Genomic DNA, 17426 nt, shown 5'->3' with positions numbered 1-17426 from the left:
ATTTTTTTCCAGCTGTGCCTCAGCTTTCTTTATCTGCAAAGTGGAGACAAACACATCCCTGATGTGATTACTCCCTGTCACAAATTAGTAGCTTAAATGGACGAGCAAGGTTTTAAATCTATTGGACATCTGTAGTGTATGAGCTATTGTTATTTAGAGTATTTCAAGTACTGAGAGTGCACCCCTTGCCCTTTCCCTATCCTCAATAAAATAAAAGGTATAAATGGTTCGCATTTAGCTTTGGATTTGGTGTTCTTTTAGTTGAAAATGAGTTTTGCATGAAAATGTAGAAGTGGCTCATTCTAAAAAACATCTGATTAAAATAGATTCTATATGTCTTAATGATTCTCCTCAGTTTCTCCTGATTCAAGTCTTTCAAATTAACCTACAGTCAGTATCATAAAAATTACTTATTTTTCTCCTAAGCACTTCACATTTTCTATTTCACTTTTTCCATTTTCTTTGTTTTTATTTTTCTAAAGGACAAGCAACTTTGTCATTCTGTATGAATATGTGAGTTACAAGGACTTTTTTCTCACATTCTCATGAGTATCTTGATTTCTTGCCCCCTGATTTCAATTTTTCTATGTATATTACAGTTCCTAAAGAAAAAAAGGAAAAAATCCATAGCATGTCTTCATATTAATTGATGGTAAAATCTTTTTCTGTCACTTGAGCAGTTGTTTCATCTTCATGGTTTTTAGCAAAACATACTATGGGATGAACTACTTCTTCTAAGAAGGAACGAGCCTTTATGTCTTTCCATTCCCATTTTTAATAGGAATTCCGTGCAGCATGTTATGTACATCTTCAAATGTACCTTAATGGTTTCTTGGACTAGCAAAACAAAAGGATTTTTTTGTTTTGCAACAAATGTGTATTCCAGGTGCATGTATCTGTATTTAGGCCTATATAAGTAAAGGTGTCTAAAGCTAAGTGCCAGGGCTTAACAACTGTTGTGAAGTCAGTTGTTGATGTAGATGACTGGTGATCTCAGTTTTGCTTTTTTACACTCATGAGGTTGTCTTTTTTAGTATGGACACATCAGGTACAAATACTTGCAGTGTCCTGACTCAGGTTGGGATTACTGAAAAATTTACCTCATTAGCTGATTGCTTTGCTGCTTTCCCAGCCCCCCCATCAGGGGGATCTTGTCAATTCACAGCCCATTGTATTAATGCAGTTGACACTTGGAGTGATGCTTCTACCAGACCTATAGTTGGCAGAAATGCAACATGGATAGCCAGAGGTACAATTAGCACAGTGCTGCTTCTGATAAGTAGATTGAGCATACCTACCAAAACCTGATGGTTAACTGAGAACAGCTGAAGTAATGAACTCTTGTTTCTCAGATCTCTCAGAATCATGATTTTTAGGCTCAGCCTTTATTTTTGACATCTTTCTTCACCATCTCAATAATGGGTCTTTTCAGATTCATAGGAATATAACAGTTCTTTGGGGTAGTGAAGGAATTCAGTTAACAGTTTTCATCAGTTACAGGCTTTTTCTGTCTGTTTTGGAAACCTTCACCTATGATTTGATACAATGCCTTCATGACTAAATTTTGGCTTATCCCAATTAAGCCATATAAATAATAAAATGAGGAAAAAATTGTGGTTCAGTTTTCTGCTTCAGTGACTTCCATAACATTAAACATTTTGACCATATATAGAGTGTTCACTCTACCAGGATAAATGTGAACAAAACCTTGTGGTACTAAATTTTGGGTCTCTTAAGACTCTTCACAGATTGTACCATGAGTTGTTTAGCACTTCAATGGAGATGATTTAAAAGTACCTCTCCTCAGATTCATCTAGCATGTTCTTTTGCTGACTGCTTTATCAGACTACACTACTAGTGCTCAATTTTCAGATAGAAAAATGCAGGTTTTGTTCCTTAATACTAGCCTCCAGCATGGAAACTGGTGGTGCTATGTGTGCAAGTGGTTGTCAGATCTGGGTATTTGACTGTTTCGTGCAGGAATATTTGTGATGAAATAACATGGGATGCTGAAATAACTAGTAGTGCATGCAGCAGGCATTTGATGTTATTTAGTGCATTAGTGTTTTGAGATCTCAACCTTGTTTTCACACAAGTGATTGCAATTCTAGATACTCTCCAGCATGTGAAAGACAGCAAACACATTGTTGTGTATCACAAGGGCCGTTACTTCAAAGTGTGGCTGTACCATGACGGCAGACTCTTGAAACCCCGAGAAATTGAACAGCAGATGCAGAGAATTCTTGATGATGATTCAGAGCCTCAGGCTGGTGAAGAGAAACTTGCAGCTCTTACTGCAGGAGATAGGTATGGTGGTTATTTTTTAGACAAATTTAGTGTTTAGAAATAGTTACATAACATGCTAACTGAGTACTGGCTTTGGAATTTTAGAATAGTCTGCAGTCAGTTGCTTGTACATTGGTCACTTATTTTGTATATTGCTGATGTGTAACAGTGCTTCAGTCATTTGTAACTATGTGGAGTTAAAGGAATTTTGCAGTGACAATAAGTAATATGGATTACTTATCTGGAGAAGTTGGTTTAATTGCGGCAGTCAAAAGAGTGGTAATTGAAAGCTTTACAGTGCTACACATATTGAACTATTTGAGTTCAATAGCTTTATGTCTACGCTGAGATTCATTGGCATCTTAAAGAATATCTTAAAAATTTTGATTGAGAATGAGAATTCAGTAACTGTTACTCCATGTTCATGACTTGCACCTACACAATAAAGCAGTATGTACTCGGTTCTAGGTACAAGATCACTGAATGCAACTAAATTGTGGCAAACTCTGTCAAATTGTTTCTGGACAAGTGAGAAAGAGCTGTGGATTTTAATATACTTATGTACTAGGAGTACTTCCTTTTGTTCACTTTCTGCTTTAAAACAAACAGATTTTTTTTTTCATCGGGAAAATCACATAAATTTAGAAGTAAACATGGTGCAGCCATATAGAAATTACATTGATCAGAACTTCTTTTGCTTCAGATTTGTTGGACTTATTTATTGACTTTTTTGTAAGAGTCCAGACTTTTTAGGTGTTGTAACAATGGGCATTAATATCTGTTAATTGCTTTCATTATGTGTAAAAATGTTGAATTTCTGAGGATTAAGCTTCGCACGTGTGTGATAAATTGAATTGGTTCCTAGGATTACACTGTATGAGTATTTTCAGTATATTTCACTGCTCATATAGCTTAAATGCATTGAAAGTAATTGTGTCAAATTCTGTAAAACTAGGAGGGATCTCACAGTGATCTTCAGGGTGATGAAACATTCACACGTTTATGTAATCTGGCTATAAACCAATGTTTTTTTTTTACAGAGTACCATGGGCTAAAGCTCGTCAGGCTTATTTTAGCCGTGGAAAGAACAAACAGTCCTTAGATGCTGTTGAGAAAGCAGCATTCTTTGTGACATTGGATGACCTCGAGCATGGGTACAAGAAAGAAGATCCAGAGAGGTCCCTGGATGCATATGCAAAATCATTAATACATGGCAGATGTTACGACAGGTGCAGTATTGCTTCTGTGGAAAATGCCTTCTCTTTTTTAGAATTTGGCTAATACATGCGAATCAGTGACTTAAAAGTTGATAAATTTCATAGAGTTCACAGAATTGTTTGGGTTGGAATGGATTTTCAAAAATAACTGGTTCCGACTCCTCTTGGAACAGGAAGGGACATCTTTCACTGCATCACATTGCTCAAAGTCCAGTCCAGCCTGATGCTGAACACTTCTAATGACAAGAAATCCACAACTTCTCTGGACAACCCATTCCAGTGTCTCACCACCTCATTGTAAAAAATATTTCTCGGTTATGATGCGTTGAAATTTACCCTCTTTCAGTTTATATCTGTTGCCATGTGTCCTGCCGCTATGAGCCCTGGTAAAAAGTCTTTCTTAGCTTTTCTTTTAAACCCTAAATAAAAGATATTGAAAGGCTGCAAGGTGTCCCTAGAGCCTTCTCTTCTCCAGGCTGAACAACCCCAACTCTCAGCCTTTCTTCATGGGGAAAGTATTCCACTGCTCTTACCATTCTTATGACATTCTCCTGACCCACTCTAACAGGTCTGGGTCTGTATTTGCTGGGGACCCCAGAGCTGGAGGCAGTGGTCCAGGTGGGGTCTCACCAGAGTGGAGTAGAGGAGGAGAATCACTTCCTTTGACCTGCTGGCCATGCTGCTTCTTAAGCACACCAGAACATGATTGTCTTTCTGGGCTGCAAGTGCACATTGCCAGCTCATGTAGACTTTTTCATCAACTGATATCCCCAATACCTGCTTGTCAGGGCTGCTCAATCCATTCATCCCTCAGCCTGTTGATACTGGGCATTGCCCTGACCCAGGTGCAGGGCCTCATATTTGGCCTTGTTGAACTTCATGAGGTTCAAATTTAGGTCTATTTATTTAAATAAAATGTTATTTAAAAAAAAAGGTTGAGAACTAATGCATTTTAATGTGAATTTTGGAGAGAGATGAAGTTACAATATAAAAATGCTTTGGAAATGTACAAAACCATAAGGAAATACTGATTTCTTTTGTAGGTGGTTTGACAAAACATTCACTCTCATAATATTCAAGAATGGCAAAATGGGTCTGAATGCAGAGCACTCCTGGGCAGATGCTCCTATTGTTGGACACCTGTGGGAGGTAGGTGTTTAGTACCAAAAGCTAATGTGGAAGATAATGTGATATGGTCTGTGCAACAGTGCTGAAGATCAGCAATTACTTTCAATCCCTTGCATTCATGTTGCTGATGAGTGATCAGGGGCCTATGTCTGCAGCAACTGTAGAATTTTAAAAATATCTCAAACCCTTGCTTAAAAGGATGCTATCCTTTGAAAGGCAGCATTTTAGTGAGCATAGATGTCTTCATAGAAAAGTGATACAGCTTCCAATCTAACATGTTTATAATATTTTAAATCCATAGATTGTCGTCTCTTTGATATGGCAGTGTAATTTGTGTATATATGTGCTCCTGAAGCCCTTAAGCTTCCTTGTGCTATAGAAATCTCACACTTACTTTCAAAATTTAAAGAAATTATACAGAATTTAACTTTTCCTCTAACCTGTTATTTGATCAGCTGCAGATTGATATGCTGTTTACATTATCTCTTGTATTTATTAGCAGTGAGTGGAATAAATGCACTTTGTCATGTCTGTTCATCATGAGCTTAGTTTATTACTTGAAATCCTATTTGATTTTTTTTTAATTTTATTTTTGAAGCTTAAACCCATAAACAGTTGCATGACTCACTCAAAACTATTTCATAAACATTAGTTCGTTCTGATTTCATATGTATTTGTGCAAATTGGTCCCAGGTCTAACTGGTCCCTCCAGTAATTTCCTAGATTTACTGTAGAAGCACTTTCATGTCTGTAAGAACAAAAAAAAAATTTCCTTGCACTCTCTAAGGAGGGAAAAAAGAAGGTCAAACTGATTTGAGAGTGACTTGACAGTTTAGACTGTCTCAATGAAAGAGACTTATTTTTTTACTTCTAGTGGGTTTTTAATTGAAACATTTTGATTAACTCAGTAGCAATTAACAAAATGCATCAGTGTAATTGAATAAGTGTTTGGTGCATATCTGGTGTTCTTCCCACTCAGAACACAAATAAAAATGCCTTAAAATAAGAGGTAAAATTGAGGACTTCATTTGCAGTTGTTTTCTGTATTTGGAAATGGCTTGTATATTGTATTTCACTGTATACTGAAAATAGGTTATATTGATTTCACAATGAAATCCTAATTCCACAGCAGTACATATTGTGTTGCAATTCTAAAGAAGTATCATTCTTTGCAGAATGTGATGGCAACTGAGTATCTGGAACTGGGCTATTCAGAAGATGGGCATTGCAAAGGAGATACCAATCCAAATATTCCTATTCCCACCAAACTACAGTGGGAAATTCCAGAAGAAGTAAGTACAGAAGAAGTGGTTTGAGGAAGAAGCTTCTCTTTTCCTAAGCAGTCATATTATTTATGTAATTACTGGTAACCCTATAAATCAGCTATAAATTCCTATGAGTCCTGTAGGATGTGTAGGCATTACTCAGTTTACTTATAAAGTCAGGGGTTTTTTAACATCAAAATTTCTTGGTTGGCAATATATCAAAAAAAGTGGCTATCTATTTTAAATAATAACTATATTAAAATTAAGTGTAAGTTGCTGAGATTTCATTACTGTTGTCACAACAAATACTCATCTAATAGTTCCCTGAAACTACCTGTCTTTTTTTGTGTTCAAAATTCTGTATACGTGCTTAATAAGGTTTCTTTGGGTTTTTTTTTCCTTGAGTTCGGGACAAACTGCCACTGCCTGTTTTGATTTTAATTTTGAATAAAAAAATAATGGTTGATGATGTATTTAATTAGGCATGTATGGCAGCTTGGAAGTCATACAGCTATTGCCATTCTATATCTATGGGTCATTCTTTTATGTTCTGGTGATCTAAACAGTTTTAATGCTGGTGTTTTTTAAAGTGTTATTTTTGGATGTACAGTGGCTTAAAACATTTTTATTAGCTTTTTGAATTTTAACTTCCTGGCAAAAATAGCTTCTCTTCTTTCTCTAAAGGGAAATTATTTAGGTAGTGATGTTCCTGACATGCATAAAGGCAACATTTCTTATTTATCATTTAAAAATACTTGCCATTGAATGCATGAGTGTATGCATATAGGTGTGTGTAATTATTTGTTTCTTTATATAAGTGTCAGGAAGTGATTGAGAGGTCTCTGAGCACTGCCGTAGCTCTGGCAGACGATGTGGACTTCTGTTCATTTTTCTTTGAAACTTTTGGAAAAGGACTAATAAAGAAAGCAAAAACCAGCCCTGATGCCTTTGTGCAACTCGCCCTGCAGCTTGCTCACTATCGGGTAAGAACAGACTGTTTCTGCCTTACAGAATCTCATTAAATTGGGTAAAAAATATTTGTGATTGAAACATGTGACTGGGTAGAGTAATCTCATGCTGCTTGTGCAAGGTTATTAAAGATGTTCAGTGGAAATTGATAAAAACCCTAAATGGATTACTAGCTGGAAGTGACTGCTTCAAGGACACGTGGAGATTTTTCTCTTCTTCTTAGCTGGTCTATCATTGGGCATTTGGAACTTGAAAGAAGATATGAAACTTCTGGTAGCTGTGTTTATAATCTAAACAATGTTATAGGACAATCCATAGCAGGATTAACAAAAACGCCTACCTGTGTTTTCTTCTGCTAGTTCACCTTTTCTGTAACGTGCTTTCAGGAAAGGCCAGTATAGCAACATTCAGCTTCTGTTATAAACTGAAAAAGATTGAATATAAAATGCAAATAGTAGTCCTTGCTAGTTTGATTGTTCTATTAGCGTTTATCAGATCATGCTGCTAATCTTATTTTTGCCTTTATTATATTCAGATCGGAGGGCTAATGATAAGCTACTGAAAACTTGAGTTTAATTTGTGGAATGATTAATATCCTGTGTGGTTAGCTTGGACTATTGATTAAGAAAGGGGGGCTTTTATTCTTAAACCTTTAAGTTCTTATTTTTCCCTTTTTCAAGGACATGGGAAAATTTTCTTTAACATATGAAGCCTCTATGACACGCTTATTCAGAGAAGGCAGGACTGAAACTGTTCGTTCGTGTACTGTTGAGTCCTGTAAATTTGTTCAAGCCATGGAAGACCCAACTGAAAGTGTAAGTCTGTGGTGTTGTTGCCTTAAACAATTGGGAGAGTAGGTTTAGATTGGATATTAGGAATAAATTATTTACTGTGAGGGTGGTGAGACAACGGAACAGGCTGCCCAGAGAAGTTGTGGATGCCCCATCCCTGGAAGTGTTCGAGTGGATGGGGCTCTGGGTGTTCAGACTGGATGGGGCTCTGAGCAACCTGGTCTAGTGAAGTGTGTCCTTGCCCACAGCAGTGGGGTTGAAATGAGATGATCTTTAAGGTCCCTTCGAACCCAGTCATTCCATGATTCTGTGGTAATTCATAAGCGCATGAGTTACCTCTGGACAACTGTGTAAGTCCTCAAATAGTTTTTATATGCTTGTAGTGATGCTTTTGTTTTTTTAGGAAGGAAGTGCAGCATAAGGTAATTGTCCACATTTTCTGTCAATACAGCAGAAATTCTAGGCCATACCAAAAGAGAATGGCAGAACTTAACCATTAGTTATAGTTCCTGAACTTCAGGAAACTGTGATTACTTGTGAAAATTTTGTGACTTGTAAAACTCTAACATAGATTTGTAGAACAAGTAATTTCATACCAGTTAAACTTTCCTTTCTGAGAGGGAAGCAAGAATCATTCACAGGAAGTAAGTAGTTGCTCAACCCAGTTCGCTTAACTGATTTTTCTTAACCTTTTTTTCATTGTTAGAATGAAAATAAGCTGAAATTCTTTCGGCTTGCTGCTGCCAAACATCAGCTCTTATATCGTCTTGCCATGACTGGTGCTGGCATTGACCGCCATCTGTTTTGCCTTTATGTCGTGTCCAAGTACCTTGCGGTGGATTCTCCTTTCCTTAAGGAAGTAAGTGACTTTTATTGATAAATATTCATTACAGTAAAAAATCCCTTGTTTAATTAGTGTTTTGCTGTGTCTGCTTTATGTACTTGTAGAGCGCTGTTTTTTCTAAGAAAAAAGATAGCATTGTAGGTAGCATTTTTTCACATCTAGTGAGAGATTGTAAGTTTCATTTTGTTTTATGTATGCATTTATTATTTTTCAGTGAGCTTTGTAGTATAATCACCTTGAATATTGTGTGCAGTTTTGGGCACCACAATATAAAAAAGCTATTGAGAGAGCGTCCAAAGGAGGGCACCAAAGATGGTGAAGGGCCTTGAGGGGAAGCTGTATGAGCGGCTTAGTTTGTTCGTCCTAGAGAAGGGGAGACTCAGGGGACACCTCACTGCAGTCTGCAACTTCCTCATGAGGGGAAAAGGAGGGCCAGGTACTGATCTCTGTGGTGACCAGTGACAGGACCCAAGGGAATGGCCTGAAGTTGTGTCAGGGGAGGTTTAGGTTGGTTATTAGGAATAGGTTCTTCACCCAGACCTTGGTTGAGCACTGGAACAGGCTCCCCAGGGAAGTGGTCACAGCACCAAGCCTGACAGAGTTCAAGAAGCATTTGAACAACACTTTTAGGCACATGGTGTGACTCTTGGGGATGTCCTGTGCAGGGCCAGGAGTTGGACTCAATGGTCCTTGTGGGTCTGTTCCACCTCAGCATATTCTGTGATTCTCTGATAATACGTGTTATTAAGAATTGCTAGAAGGATATAGTATTAGAAAAAATATTGTTTGCATGTGGTTTTTACATATTTTCAAGGCAACACAACAGAGGCTGTGTGTTTTGTCTCAAGAACATTCTTTTGGAACTGTGACAAATTCACTTTGTTATTATAAGCTAAAGGAGCTGTATATGGCATTAATGTCACAGTTTATTTCCGTGACAAATTTATTACTTAAACTAGATTTTAAGATTGGGTTTTATAAAAATAATTACATTGCACGTAGTCATTTTTTTCTGATTAATAATGAATGACTTCCAGCTTGCCTCAAAATTAATCTACTCATGTTTACCTGTTTGCTCTACTCACATTTGCCTGTTTGGTCTCCTAAATGTGACTGGTGGCTAAGTCAAGAATAAAACAACTTTCTACATATTGCATAGACTTTCAAGATACATCTGTATTGTTAGATATTTTACAAGCTTCTAACTTGATGTAGTATCTTGCTGGGAATTGAATATGGCTAGTAATGATCTTGTTAAAACAAGACCTGTTATGCATTATTTACCAGACTATTGACCAGATAATCTTGTTTGAAGTAGCATTTCTATTCAAATTTTATTTTATTCTCTTTAAAGAATTGGCATCACTACCTCATGTTAATATCAGGACAAGTTTGCCTGTTTCTTTTAACCTCCTTAATTGTTCATTCTGTTGAAATGGGAACTGGAGTTATCCTTAATATTGCTTTATTGAGTGCTTTATCTTAACTAGTTTTTGAGAAGGTTGCATATTCTTAAACAGTGTATTATACTTGTTTGTGTCTCTTTCATATCTAATGAAGGTTTTGTCAGAACCTTGGAGGCTGTCAACGAGTCAGACACCACAGCAACACATTGATCTAAAGAAGAACCCTGAGATGTTATCCTCTGGTGGAGGGTTTGGACCGGTATGTTTGCTAAATACAAGTACCCATTGAAAAAGTTTTTAGTTTCAATATGCCAGTTTAAAAATTTCAGATCTGTAATACCCTAATATTGCACATCAGGGTGCAACTTTACGCTTTTAAATGCATTTGTTTAATGCTTTGCCGTGATCTGGATGTGCTCGGAAAAATTTGTGTCACCTTTTTCTGGTATCCCGCTACAAAAATGGATTGTTCTTAAGGAAATATGTAGTTACAAAATGTGGTATGGGGCTCCATGGCAGAGAGATCTGATAAAAATGGGGGTTTTGTCATATTACCTGTGCCCAGAGCTTCTGTACATCAGACTGTCCATCACTGTGAGCACATTACAGTGACAAATGCCTTATTACTTAAAATAGATTTTAAGGTTGGGATTGATAAAAGTACTTATTCTTGACTTGTTCTTTATATTTCCTGATGGATTAGTAAATGTGTTCATCCCTTCCTTTAGATTAAGCTGCTCACATCGTTCCACTTCCCCTCCTAAGTGTGAATAGTGGCCAAGTCAAGCATGCAACTGTGTTCTACAACTTCTGTAGACTTTCAAGAAACTAGTGTATTTTTAGAGATATTACCAGCTGCTTACTTGCTGTCATATTTTATGGGGATTTGAACTCGGCCATTGATGATCACATTGATGTTAACAAGATCTGTTAAGCAGACTTTATGGGGCTTTAAGACTGTTTTCAAAAGCCATTTATATTGAAAGAACAATGAGAGGGATCACCAGACTGCTCTTTGTCACACAGAAATTAGGGTGACAGAGTGTATTTTGGGCAATTTGTCAAGCTGGAAGATGTGGGCAGTTTTTAAATTATTATTACTTATTTAATCTTGTTTCTGATACAGGTTTCAGTAGTTTATGAAGTTGGAATGAGTTTGAATTGCAGTATCAAGGAAGCCTAGCTATTGCAATACTGCTTATTCTTGAGAAACTGGCTTATTCCAGCAGATTATAAAGTCAGTATTCAGAATCCCCAGATGTGATCTGGCAATAGAATAAGGGTTTGGCTGCAGGAATTTCTAGCACTTTTTTCCTTTTGTTTTTGCTAAAGGTACATTAACTGATCCCTTCTTACTATTTCTTTATTCCTTTAATTTCCTTCCTTCTGTTGTCTACCTTTCCAAATAACCCTGCTTATATTTCCCTGAATCCCTTCTTGTGTTCTTAGAAGAACTGTGCTTTTGTTTGCTGAAGTAGCACAGAGATTCAGTGCATCAGCTTCTTGGGTTTAGGGGTTTTTTTTAAGCATTCTGTAGAACTTCTTGCTGTAGTAGTAATGATGAGAAGGCAATCAGGCTGCTTGGCAGCAGTGGCAACGAAGAGCTGGAAGGTTGCGATCCTTTGAGTTAGGAAAGAGACAAAGAAGGGTGACAGCAGGATAATTTGTGTTCACTAGGCGTACTTTGAATATAACATCAGACTCAAACTTGGGACAGTTAATGCTACTAATGTTGAAATTGGACAAGACCTCTGCTCCATGATACAGGTGTTCAGAATCATATATTTGCTGTCGAGTCAGATGACTTTGCCTTTGGGCAGGTTTTCATAATACAAGGCTTTTATACTCCATATTTATGTATCATATTTATTTACATTGGCAGAATGATCCCATGTTTAGGTATACAACTGAACTATTTTATTCCTTTCTGCTTAAGCACTGAAGCTGTGCAGCTGCTTAGGACCAGACCTTGATAAGAGAAACTCCTTGAACAAGTATTTTATTTCAAAATACCAAAGCAGGGAAATATTACAGACAAATATTCAGAAAATATTAATTTCACGCACTTCAGATAAGACTAGAACTATTTCTCAAGTGGAAATCAGTCTTCAAAAATTATCCATTAAATATGGAATCTTGAGTTTTGCTTGAGGAGAAATTGCAACTGATTTTAAAAACTACACAGTAAGAACTCTTTAATTATGTATAAGTTGATTCGGGAATGGAAGGAAAAAGAAGAAGTTTAGAACTTGTTTTTCTCTTCTTTCTTCCCATAGGTGGCTGATGATGGTTATGGTGTTTCTTACATTATCTTGGATGAAAATTCCATTCATTTCCATGTCTCCAGCAAAGTATCTTGTTCTGAGACGGTAAGAGTCAGTCCTTTCCTATGGTTTAATAAATCTGTTCCGACGTCTGCTTATAAAACTGTTCTATTCATTGTCTAAAAAATTGTGGTAGAATTTGCAGCATACTGTTATGTGTTTTTTCTTTCTCAACATATGCTGTTTTTCTGGGGTTTTTTGTCTCCACTTCTATAGATCATGAACCAAGAATACCATATTCTCTTTCACTTATACTTTCAAGCATAAAGAAAACATGTGTTTACACATTTGTAGTTCCCTGGAACTCATGTAAAATGACTTACTGTTTATGTGTCCCATAAACAGTAAGATGGGCATGTCTTGGTTTTTGTTATTACAGTTTTGCTTTGATTTGTCTCTGGCTGCAGTTGTAGAGACAGAGTAAAATGTATGCTCCCTATTTAAATAATACTGAAAGAAGCTGGCCCATAAGTTGTAATCTGTGCTTGAGAAACATAATTCATCAAAATTTATTAGAATAACACCTGTTATTAGAATATAGTAGATGTCATCTATTTAGTATCCTGCTATTGTGGAAGCCTGCCTTGAGTCAGATTCAATTCATCTTTCCCCTTTATATTTTTATGACTTTAATGAACATGTTGAGTTTGTTCAGGGTTACATAGCTGAACTAGTTTTCCTCTTTTGACCTAAATTTATCTGAGAAATCATGGTACCTCTGGTTAATTATTAAAGATTAGGAAATACAACTTTGTTTTTCTCAGAGTTGAAATTGTTCTTCAGATACCTGTTGGCTTGTGCTTTAAATTTCTCTGTATTCTTTTTACTTATTAGTCAAGTCAAAGGTCCATACAGAAAAGGAAGCATTTTATGTGTGTGGCCCTGATATTAGTAGGATCTTTGTAGTAGGTCTTGAAATGTAGCTGAGAATTTATATTTGTAGCCTTAATTTCTTGTATCATTCATCTAGCACTTAGAATAAACAGAACAAGTTCCTAGTTTGTTTACACTTAGAACACTGTTATTTTTATTTTCAATACTTTATGTACTTTTTCAGTAGCAGATGATTCATGATTTTGATAGAAACTCAGAAACGTTTTTCTGATTTTTTTTTTTTTTTTTTTATTTCTTGGTCATTAGTCATACACATTCTGAACATTCCTCTGAACATTCCTTTATTTTCTGAAAATTAGCTTTTGCAAAATCTTGTATAAAAAGCAATATCAAAACCCAGTGACTTTAAAGTAACAGAAACCTACTGATTTCAAAAGGATATTATCTCAGTTCTGTCTGTAGGAAAGTAATACATTTGTATTGTATTGTATGGTAAAATACATGCCCAAATTCCATGAGCTCCAAAATTACAAAATGTTAAAAGGTTTCTTCTTTTGCCTGAAAAATAGCTGTTGATTGACAGTAGAAGTATTTGATTTTGGGGTTTGTTTGTTTGTTTTTAAGGATTCTCATCGTTTTGGAAAAAACATCCAAAAAGCAATGGTTGACATCATGGGTTTATTTAACCTCGGTAAAAACTGTACAAAGTGAAACACTTCCTTGGTGCCAAGCAATCTCCTCTTGTTGGGATGAGAACTCTTCTGCACAGTGAACTAGAGCAAGGTCTGTCAAACAGTAGCTGGCGAAGAAACTGGTCAACACCTTCTTAAACATCTGTTAAGACTTTAGCAGTGTATTAAATTTTTCTTTTTTTTTTTTTTTTCGGTAGTTTGGAAGAGTTTATTTCCATAAAGGATGACTTTTGAAATCTTGTATGTTTATAGGGATGAAGCGTAGTATTAATGCATGAAGTCATGTATATTCTAACTTCTACAGTTTTCTCTTAATTTGTATACACTTGCTCTTTTCTGTTCTAAAATTAGTTTACTTCTTTCCAGAATCAAAGGGATAAAACACACCGACTTAAATACTAGAAAAAGTTAGATTTGCTATGTATTAATAGCAGAATGTTCTTCAGTGTATCTGCTGCTTTATGTAAATGAGTGACAAAACTTGTGGCTGTTTGCCTTTTTTGGTTTTTTTTTTTAAGAGGTAAATTTTGGAAAACATACCAAAAAAAAATCCCTGCTGCAACCCACCTTAACACACTAAGTTGTATAAATTTTATGTTTTTTGAAAAAAACCTAAACAAACAAAACAACCCAATCATTGGGTAGTAAAATGTGTCACCTCAGTAACAGATATCACATTTTTTGATTGCTTACAGGCATGTTTGCGACACTGACCTTATTTCTGTGTAAATAAATGGACCTGTGTGCTTGTTCATGCAAGTGCCTTAGAAAAACAAAGATCCTTAACCTAGGAAAAAAGCATATGCTGGGAGTTGATTTTACACTGTTTTAGTGGTGAAGAAAATGAAGTAGTAGTAATGCAGATCTGGTTTTCAAATTACAAGTTAGGATGATGTGTCATAAGGAGACTTGAATATGTTGCCATATGGTGCAGTTTGGTTTAAAAGTCTAATTAAATGCTCCCATCTTAAATATAAAGATCAGTCCCTGTGAAGTGCAGGACTAACTTTGTTTCAGATTTACAGATACTCACATGTTTGTGTTGGTGAATGGTATTGATGGTCACTTGAAATAAGAGTTTCTGTGTCCCAGGAATTGTCAATTTAATTAAATGTACTGTGTTGGATAGTCTACAAAGCAAGGTTGTCTGTATAGGCAGTTGCAGTTTGCCTCCTTTCAGCCTGGAAGGACCACTACTACGTTGCCAACCATCTGCATGAGAAGGGCAAACTATTAAAGCCATGGAAAAAACTCCAGAATGGGAGAATCATGGCAGTTCTTAAACCCTTCCTGGGAGATGCCCTTGATCACGTAGTTTCTAAAGGATACAAGGGGAGGGGGAAAGCTATTTCACTCAAAAAGAAGCAATGATGTTTCCAAGTGCAGAAATAAAATGGCTGCTGCCAAATGGAGTAACTTTGTGCATGATGCTTCTCTTCCACAGGCTTTATAGGTGTGGTAACTTTTTACATCCCTGCAGTGTAGTAGAGTGTACTTGTTAACACCACAATTTATTTTTATTATTTTATGTAAGATACATGGTGGTTAGTAGTACAGTGAATGGTGCTCCAGAGCTGTGCTGAGTTTAAAAGGCCCTTGGAGTGGATATAAAACTTCTCATTAGTCTCTGAATATTTTCTGGCCAGTATTTCTAACTTTCTGTGCCTCCTCACGTTTATTTTTACTCTGATCTAGCTAATAAAATATGTGGTGGGAACCCTCAAAGATCCAAGATGCATACCTAAGCAACTGCATGCTTACAAAAATGTAGGAATCCACACAGGAATTGATCAAAGACACTAATTATTTGGTTAGGGTACAGTATGTGGGAAAGGACACTTAGAAATAAGCCTTACTGTGGATGGCAGGCCTGGCATTTATCAAACTACTGCAACAATTTTACAGTGATCTGGTTTTGGAGCTGCAGAAATAATGCACTGGGGGTTTTGGGGGTTTGTGTTGTGTTTTGTTTCTGTTTTTTTTTTAATTGACCAATCTGTGCTTAAATTACCATTAGGGCATGATAGCTTTTAGGATTTTCTTTTAAAAAGAAAGGTTTAGATTTGACTCTCAGGTTTTAAGTGTTTCTAGTCTAATTGTAGTTAGTGCAGTTATCAATGCAATTTTACATTCTTGGAGAGTAACTATAATTGGCACAGAAAGCTGTTTATTGTAACTGTTTAAAACGTTTTGTGTTGTTAAATGTATCTTTTTAAATTTTGGAATAGATCATAATTCCTAAACAGATAATATTTCATTTTTTTTTCTTTGAAATGTCAGCAGCATGTAAATAAAATATGCTTTTTGGATGTAAATCTTAGAAATCCACAGTGAATGTAGGTTATTAATAAATAATTTAAATCATGATGTTCAATATTGTGTAAATACAGTAAAACTACTTGGGTTTTTTTTTGCTCAAAGCCATAGGAATGTAACTGAAATTGCTTAGATTTGAATGAATTTTCTAGTACAGTGTACTTTATTGTAAAGGAAAATGTTCATATTCCAGTAAAACTACTAATTTGTTACTAAAACCTTGAATCATTGATTCGCAATTAGTGATTTAAGAGCTCAAAGTTGAGGTTGAGTTGGTGGTGAAAGTGAGGTTGGATGATAATAAATTTTTCTGTTTATTAAATTGCATTAGGAATTTGTGAAATACCTAGAATGCGTATTTTTCAAATTTATCTCAGCTATTTCATAGCAGAAATTAGGAAAGCATTAAGTCCATTTGGAGGGTACCGTTCTTCAGAATTAATTCTGTTCCCAACTGAATATTCATTAAAGGCTTGAGTCTTTTGAATAACTAGGGAAGAAGTGTGTGCGTGACCTGGAAAAACATGGTTCTAATTCAGCCTTTCTACCAATTGTTTTCTCATGTAAAATATATTAATTTAAGCTAGAGGGTTTTTTTAATCTTGTTTAGTTACTCTACGTCTATTGTTGGTTATTTACATCCAACACTTCGTCTCAATTTTCTACTTTCTTCTGTGACTTCAAAAAATGAAATAAAATTTCACAATTACCACTACTTTGTGTTTACTGCAATGTTTAACATCTTTTGTGTCTTTTTCCCAGTTCCCTTGCTGCAGTTTCTGGACTGACAAAATCATTGCTGTTAAATCCAGTTAGGAACAGTAGTAACAGATTATTGAGTTGGTTTGAGCAATGATTTAAACATGTCTTGCTAGTTAATAGGGAGTGTGTTAATGAAGAATTCTCTTTTTTGGGTTCAGTAGAAAGAAGAAACAATGTAGGTCTTACTTTAGATGAGCTTCTTTTCACGAGATCGGGATAACTGCTGGAATGTTTCTGTGAAAGTCTGTCTGCAAGCCAGTGGATAGCTCCAGTTTGATTTTTACAGTGACTAATCCATAGAATAGGAATGGTAAGGCAGTGGACAACTATTTCAGGCACAAAAAGTTATCATTGTTAAAACGTTATTTGTCTAATCTATAGATTCCCAGTAACTGAAAACTCCTTTGGAATTTCATTATAACTGGGGGGCTACTTTGAGATAGTTGATAGGGATTTTTTTTATTACCCTTTGAAGGTTCATATGCTGATATTTAAAATGCTCTTTAATTTAAAAAATCTACAAACAAACAAGCCAACACACACACACAAACCCCACCAAATTGTTTTGTGTGATGCCCCATTTTCACAGCCA

General features: G+C 35.9%; 1 protein-coding gene across 11 annotated transcripts in view; it reads left to right on the top strand.

Moving 5' to 3' along the window:
* Window positions 1-16787, top strand: part of CPT1A (carnitine palmitoyltransferase 1A) — a 38733-nt gene extending 21946 nt beyond the window's left edge. For all 11 annotated transcript variants that reach the window (XM_064657727.1, XM_064657733.1, XM_064657729.1 and 8 more), the window contains 10 exons: window positions 2112-2307; window positions 3327-3515; window positions 4547-4652; window positions 5807-5923; window positions 6715-6879; window positions 7546-7680; window positions 8363-8515; window positions 10061-10165; window positions 12183-12275; window positions 13689-16787. In XM_064657727.1, coding sequence (XP_064513797.1) covers window positions 2112-2307; window positions 3327-3515; window positions 4547-4652; window positions 5807-5923; window positions 6715-6879; window positions 7546-7680; window positions 8363-8515; window positions 10061-10165; window positions 12183-12275; window positions 13689-13775 — 1346 coding nt within the window. In that variant the 3' untranslated portion in view covers window positions 13776-16787. The remainder of the gene's footprint in view (window positions 1-2111; window positions 2308-3326; window positions 3516-4546; window positions 4653-5806; window positions 5924-6714; window positions 6880-7545; window positions 7681-8362; window positions 8516-10060; window positions 10166-12182; window positions 12276-13688) is intronic.
* Window positions 16788-17426: the final 639 nt, after the last annotated feature.

The sequence above is a fragment of the Pseudopipra pipra genome, chromosome 6 (assembly GCF_036250125.1).
Source record: "Pseudopipra pipra isolate bDixPip1 chromosome 6, bDixPip1.hap1, whole genome shotgun sequence".
Lineage (NCBI taxonomy): Eukaryota > Metazoa > Chordata > Aves > Passeriformes > Pipridae > Pseudopipra > Pseudopipra pipra.
Note: the sequence above shows the minus strand (reverse complement) of the source record. Positions and strands in the feature narration are given on the sequence as shown.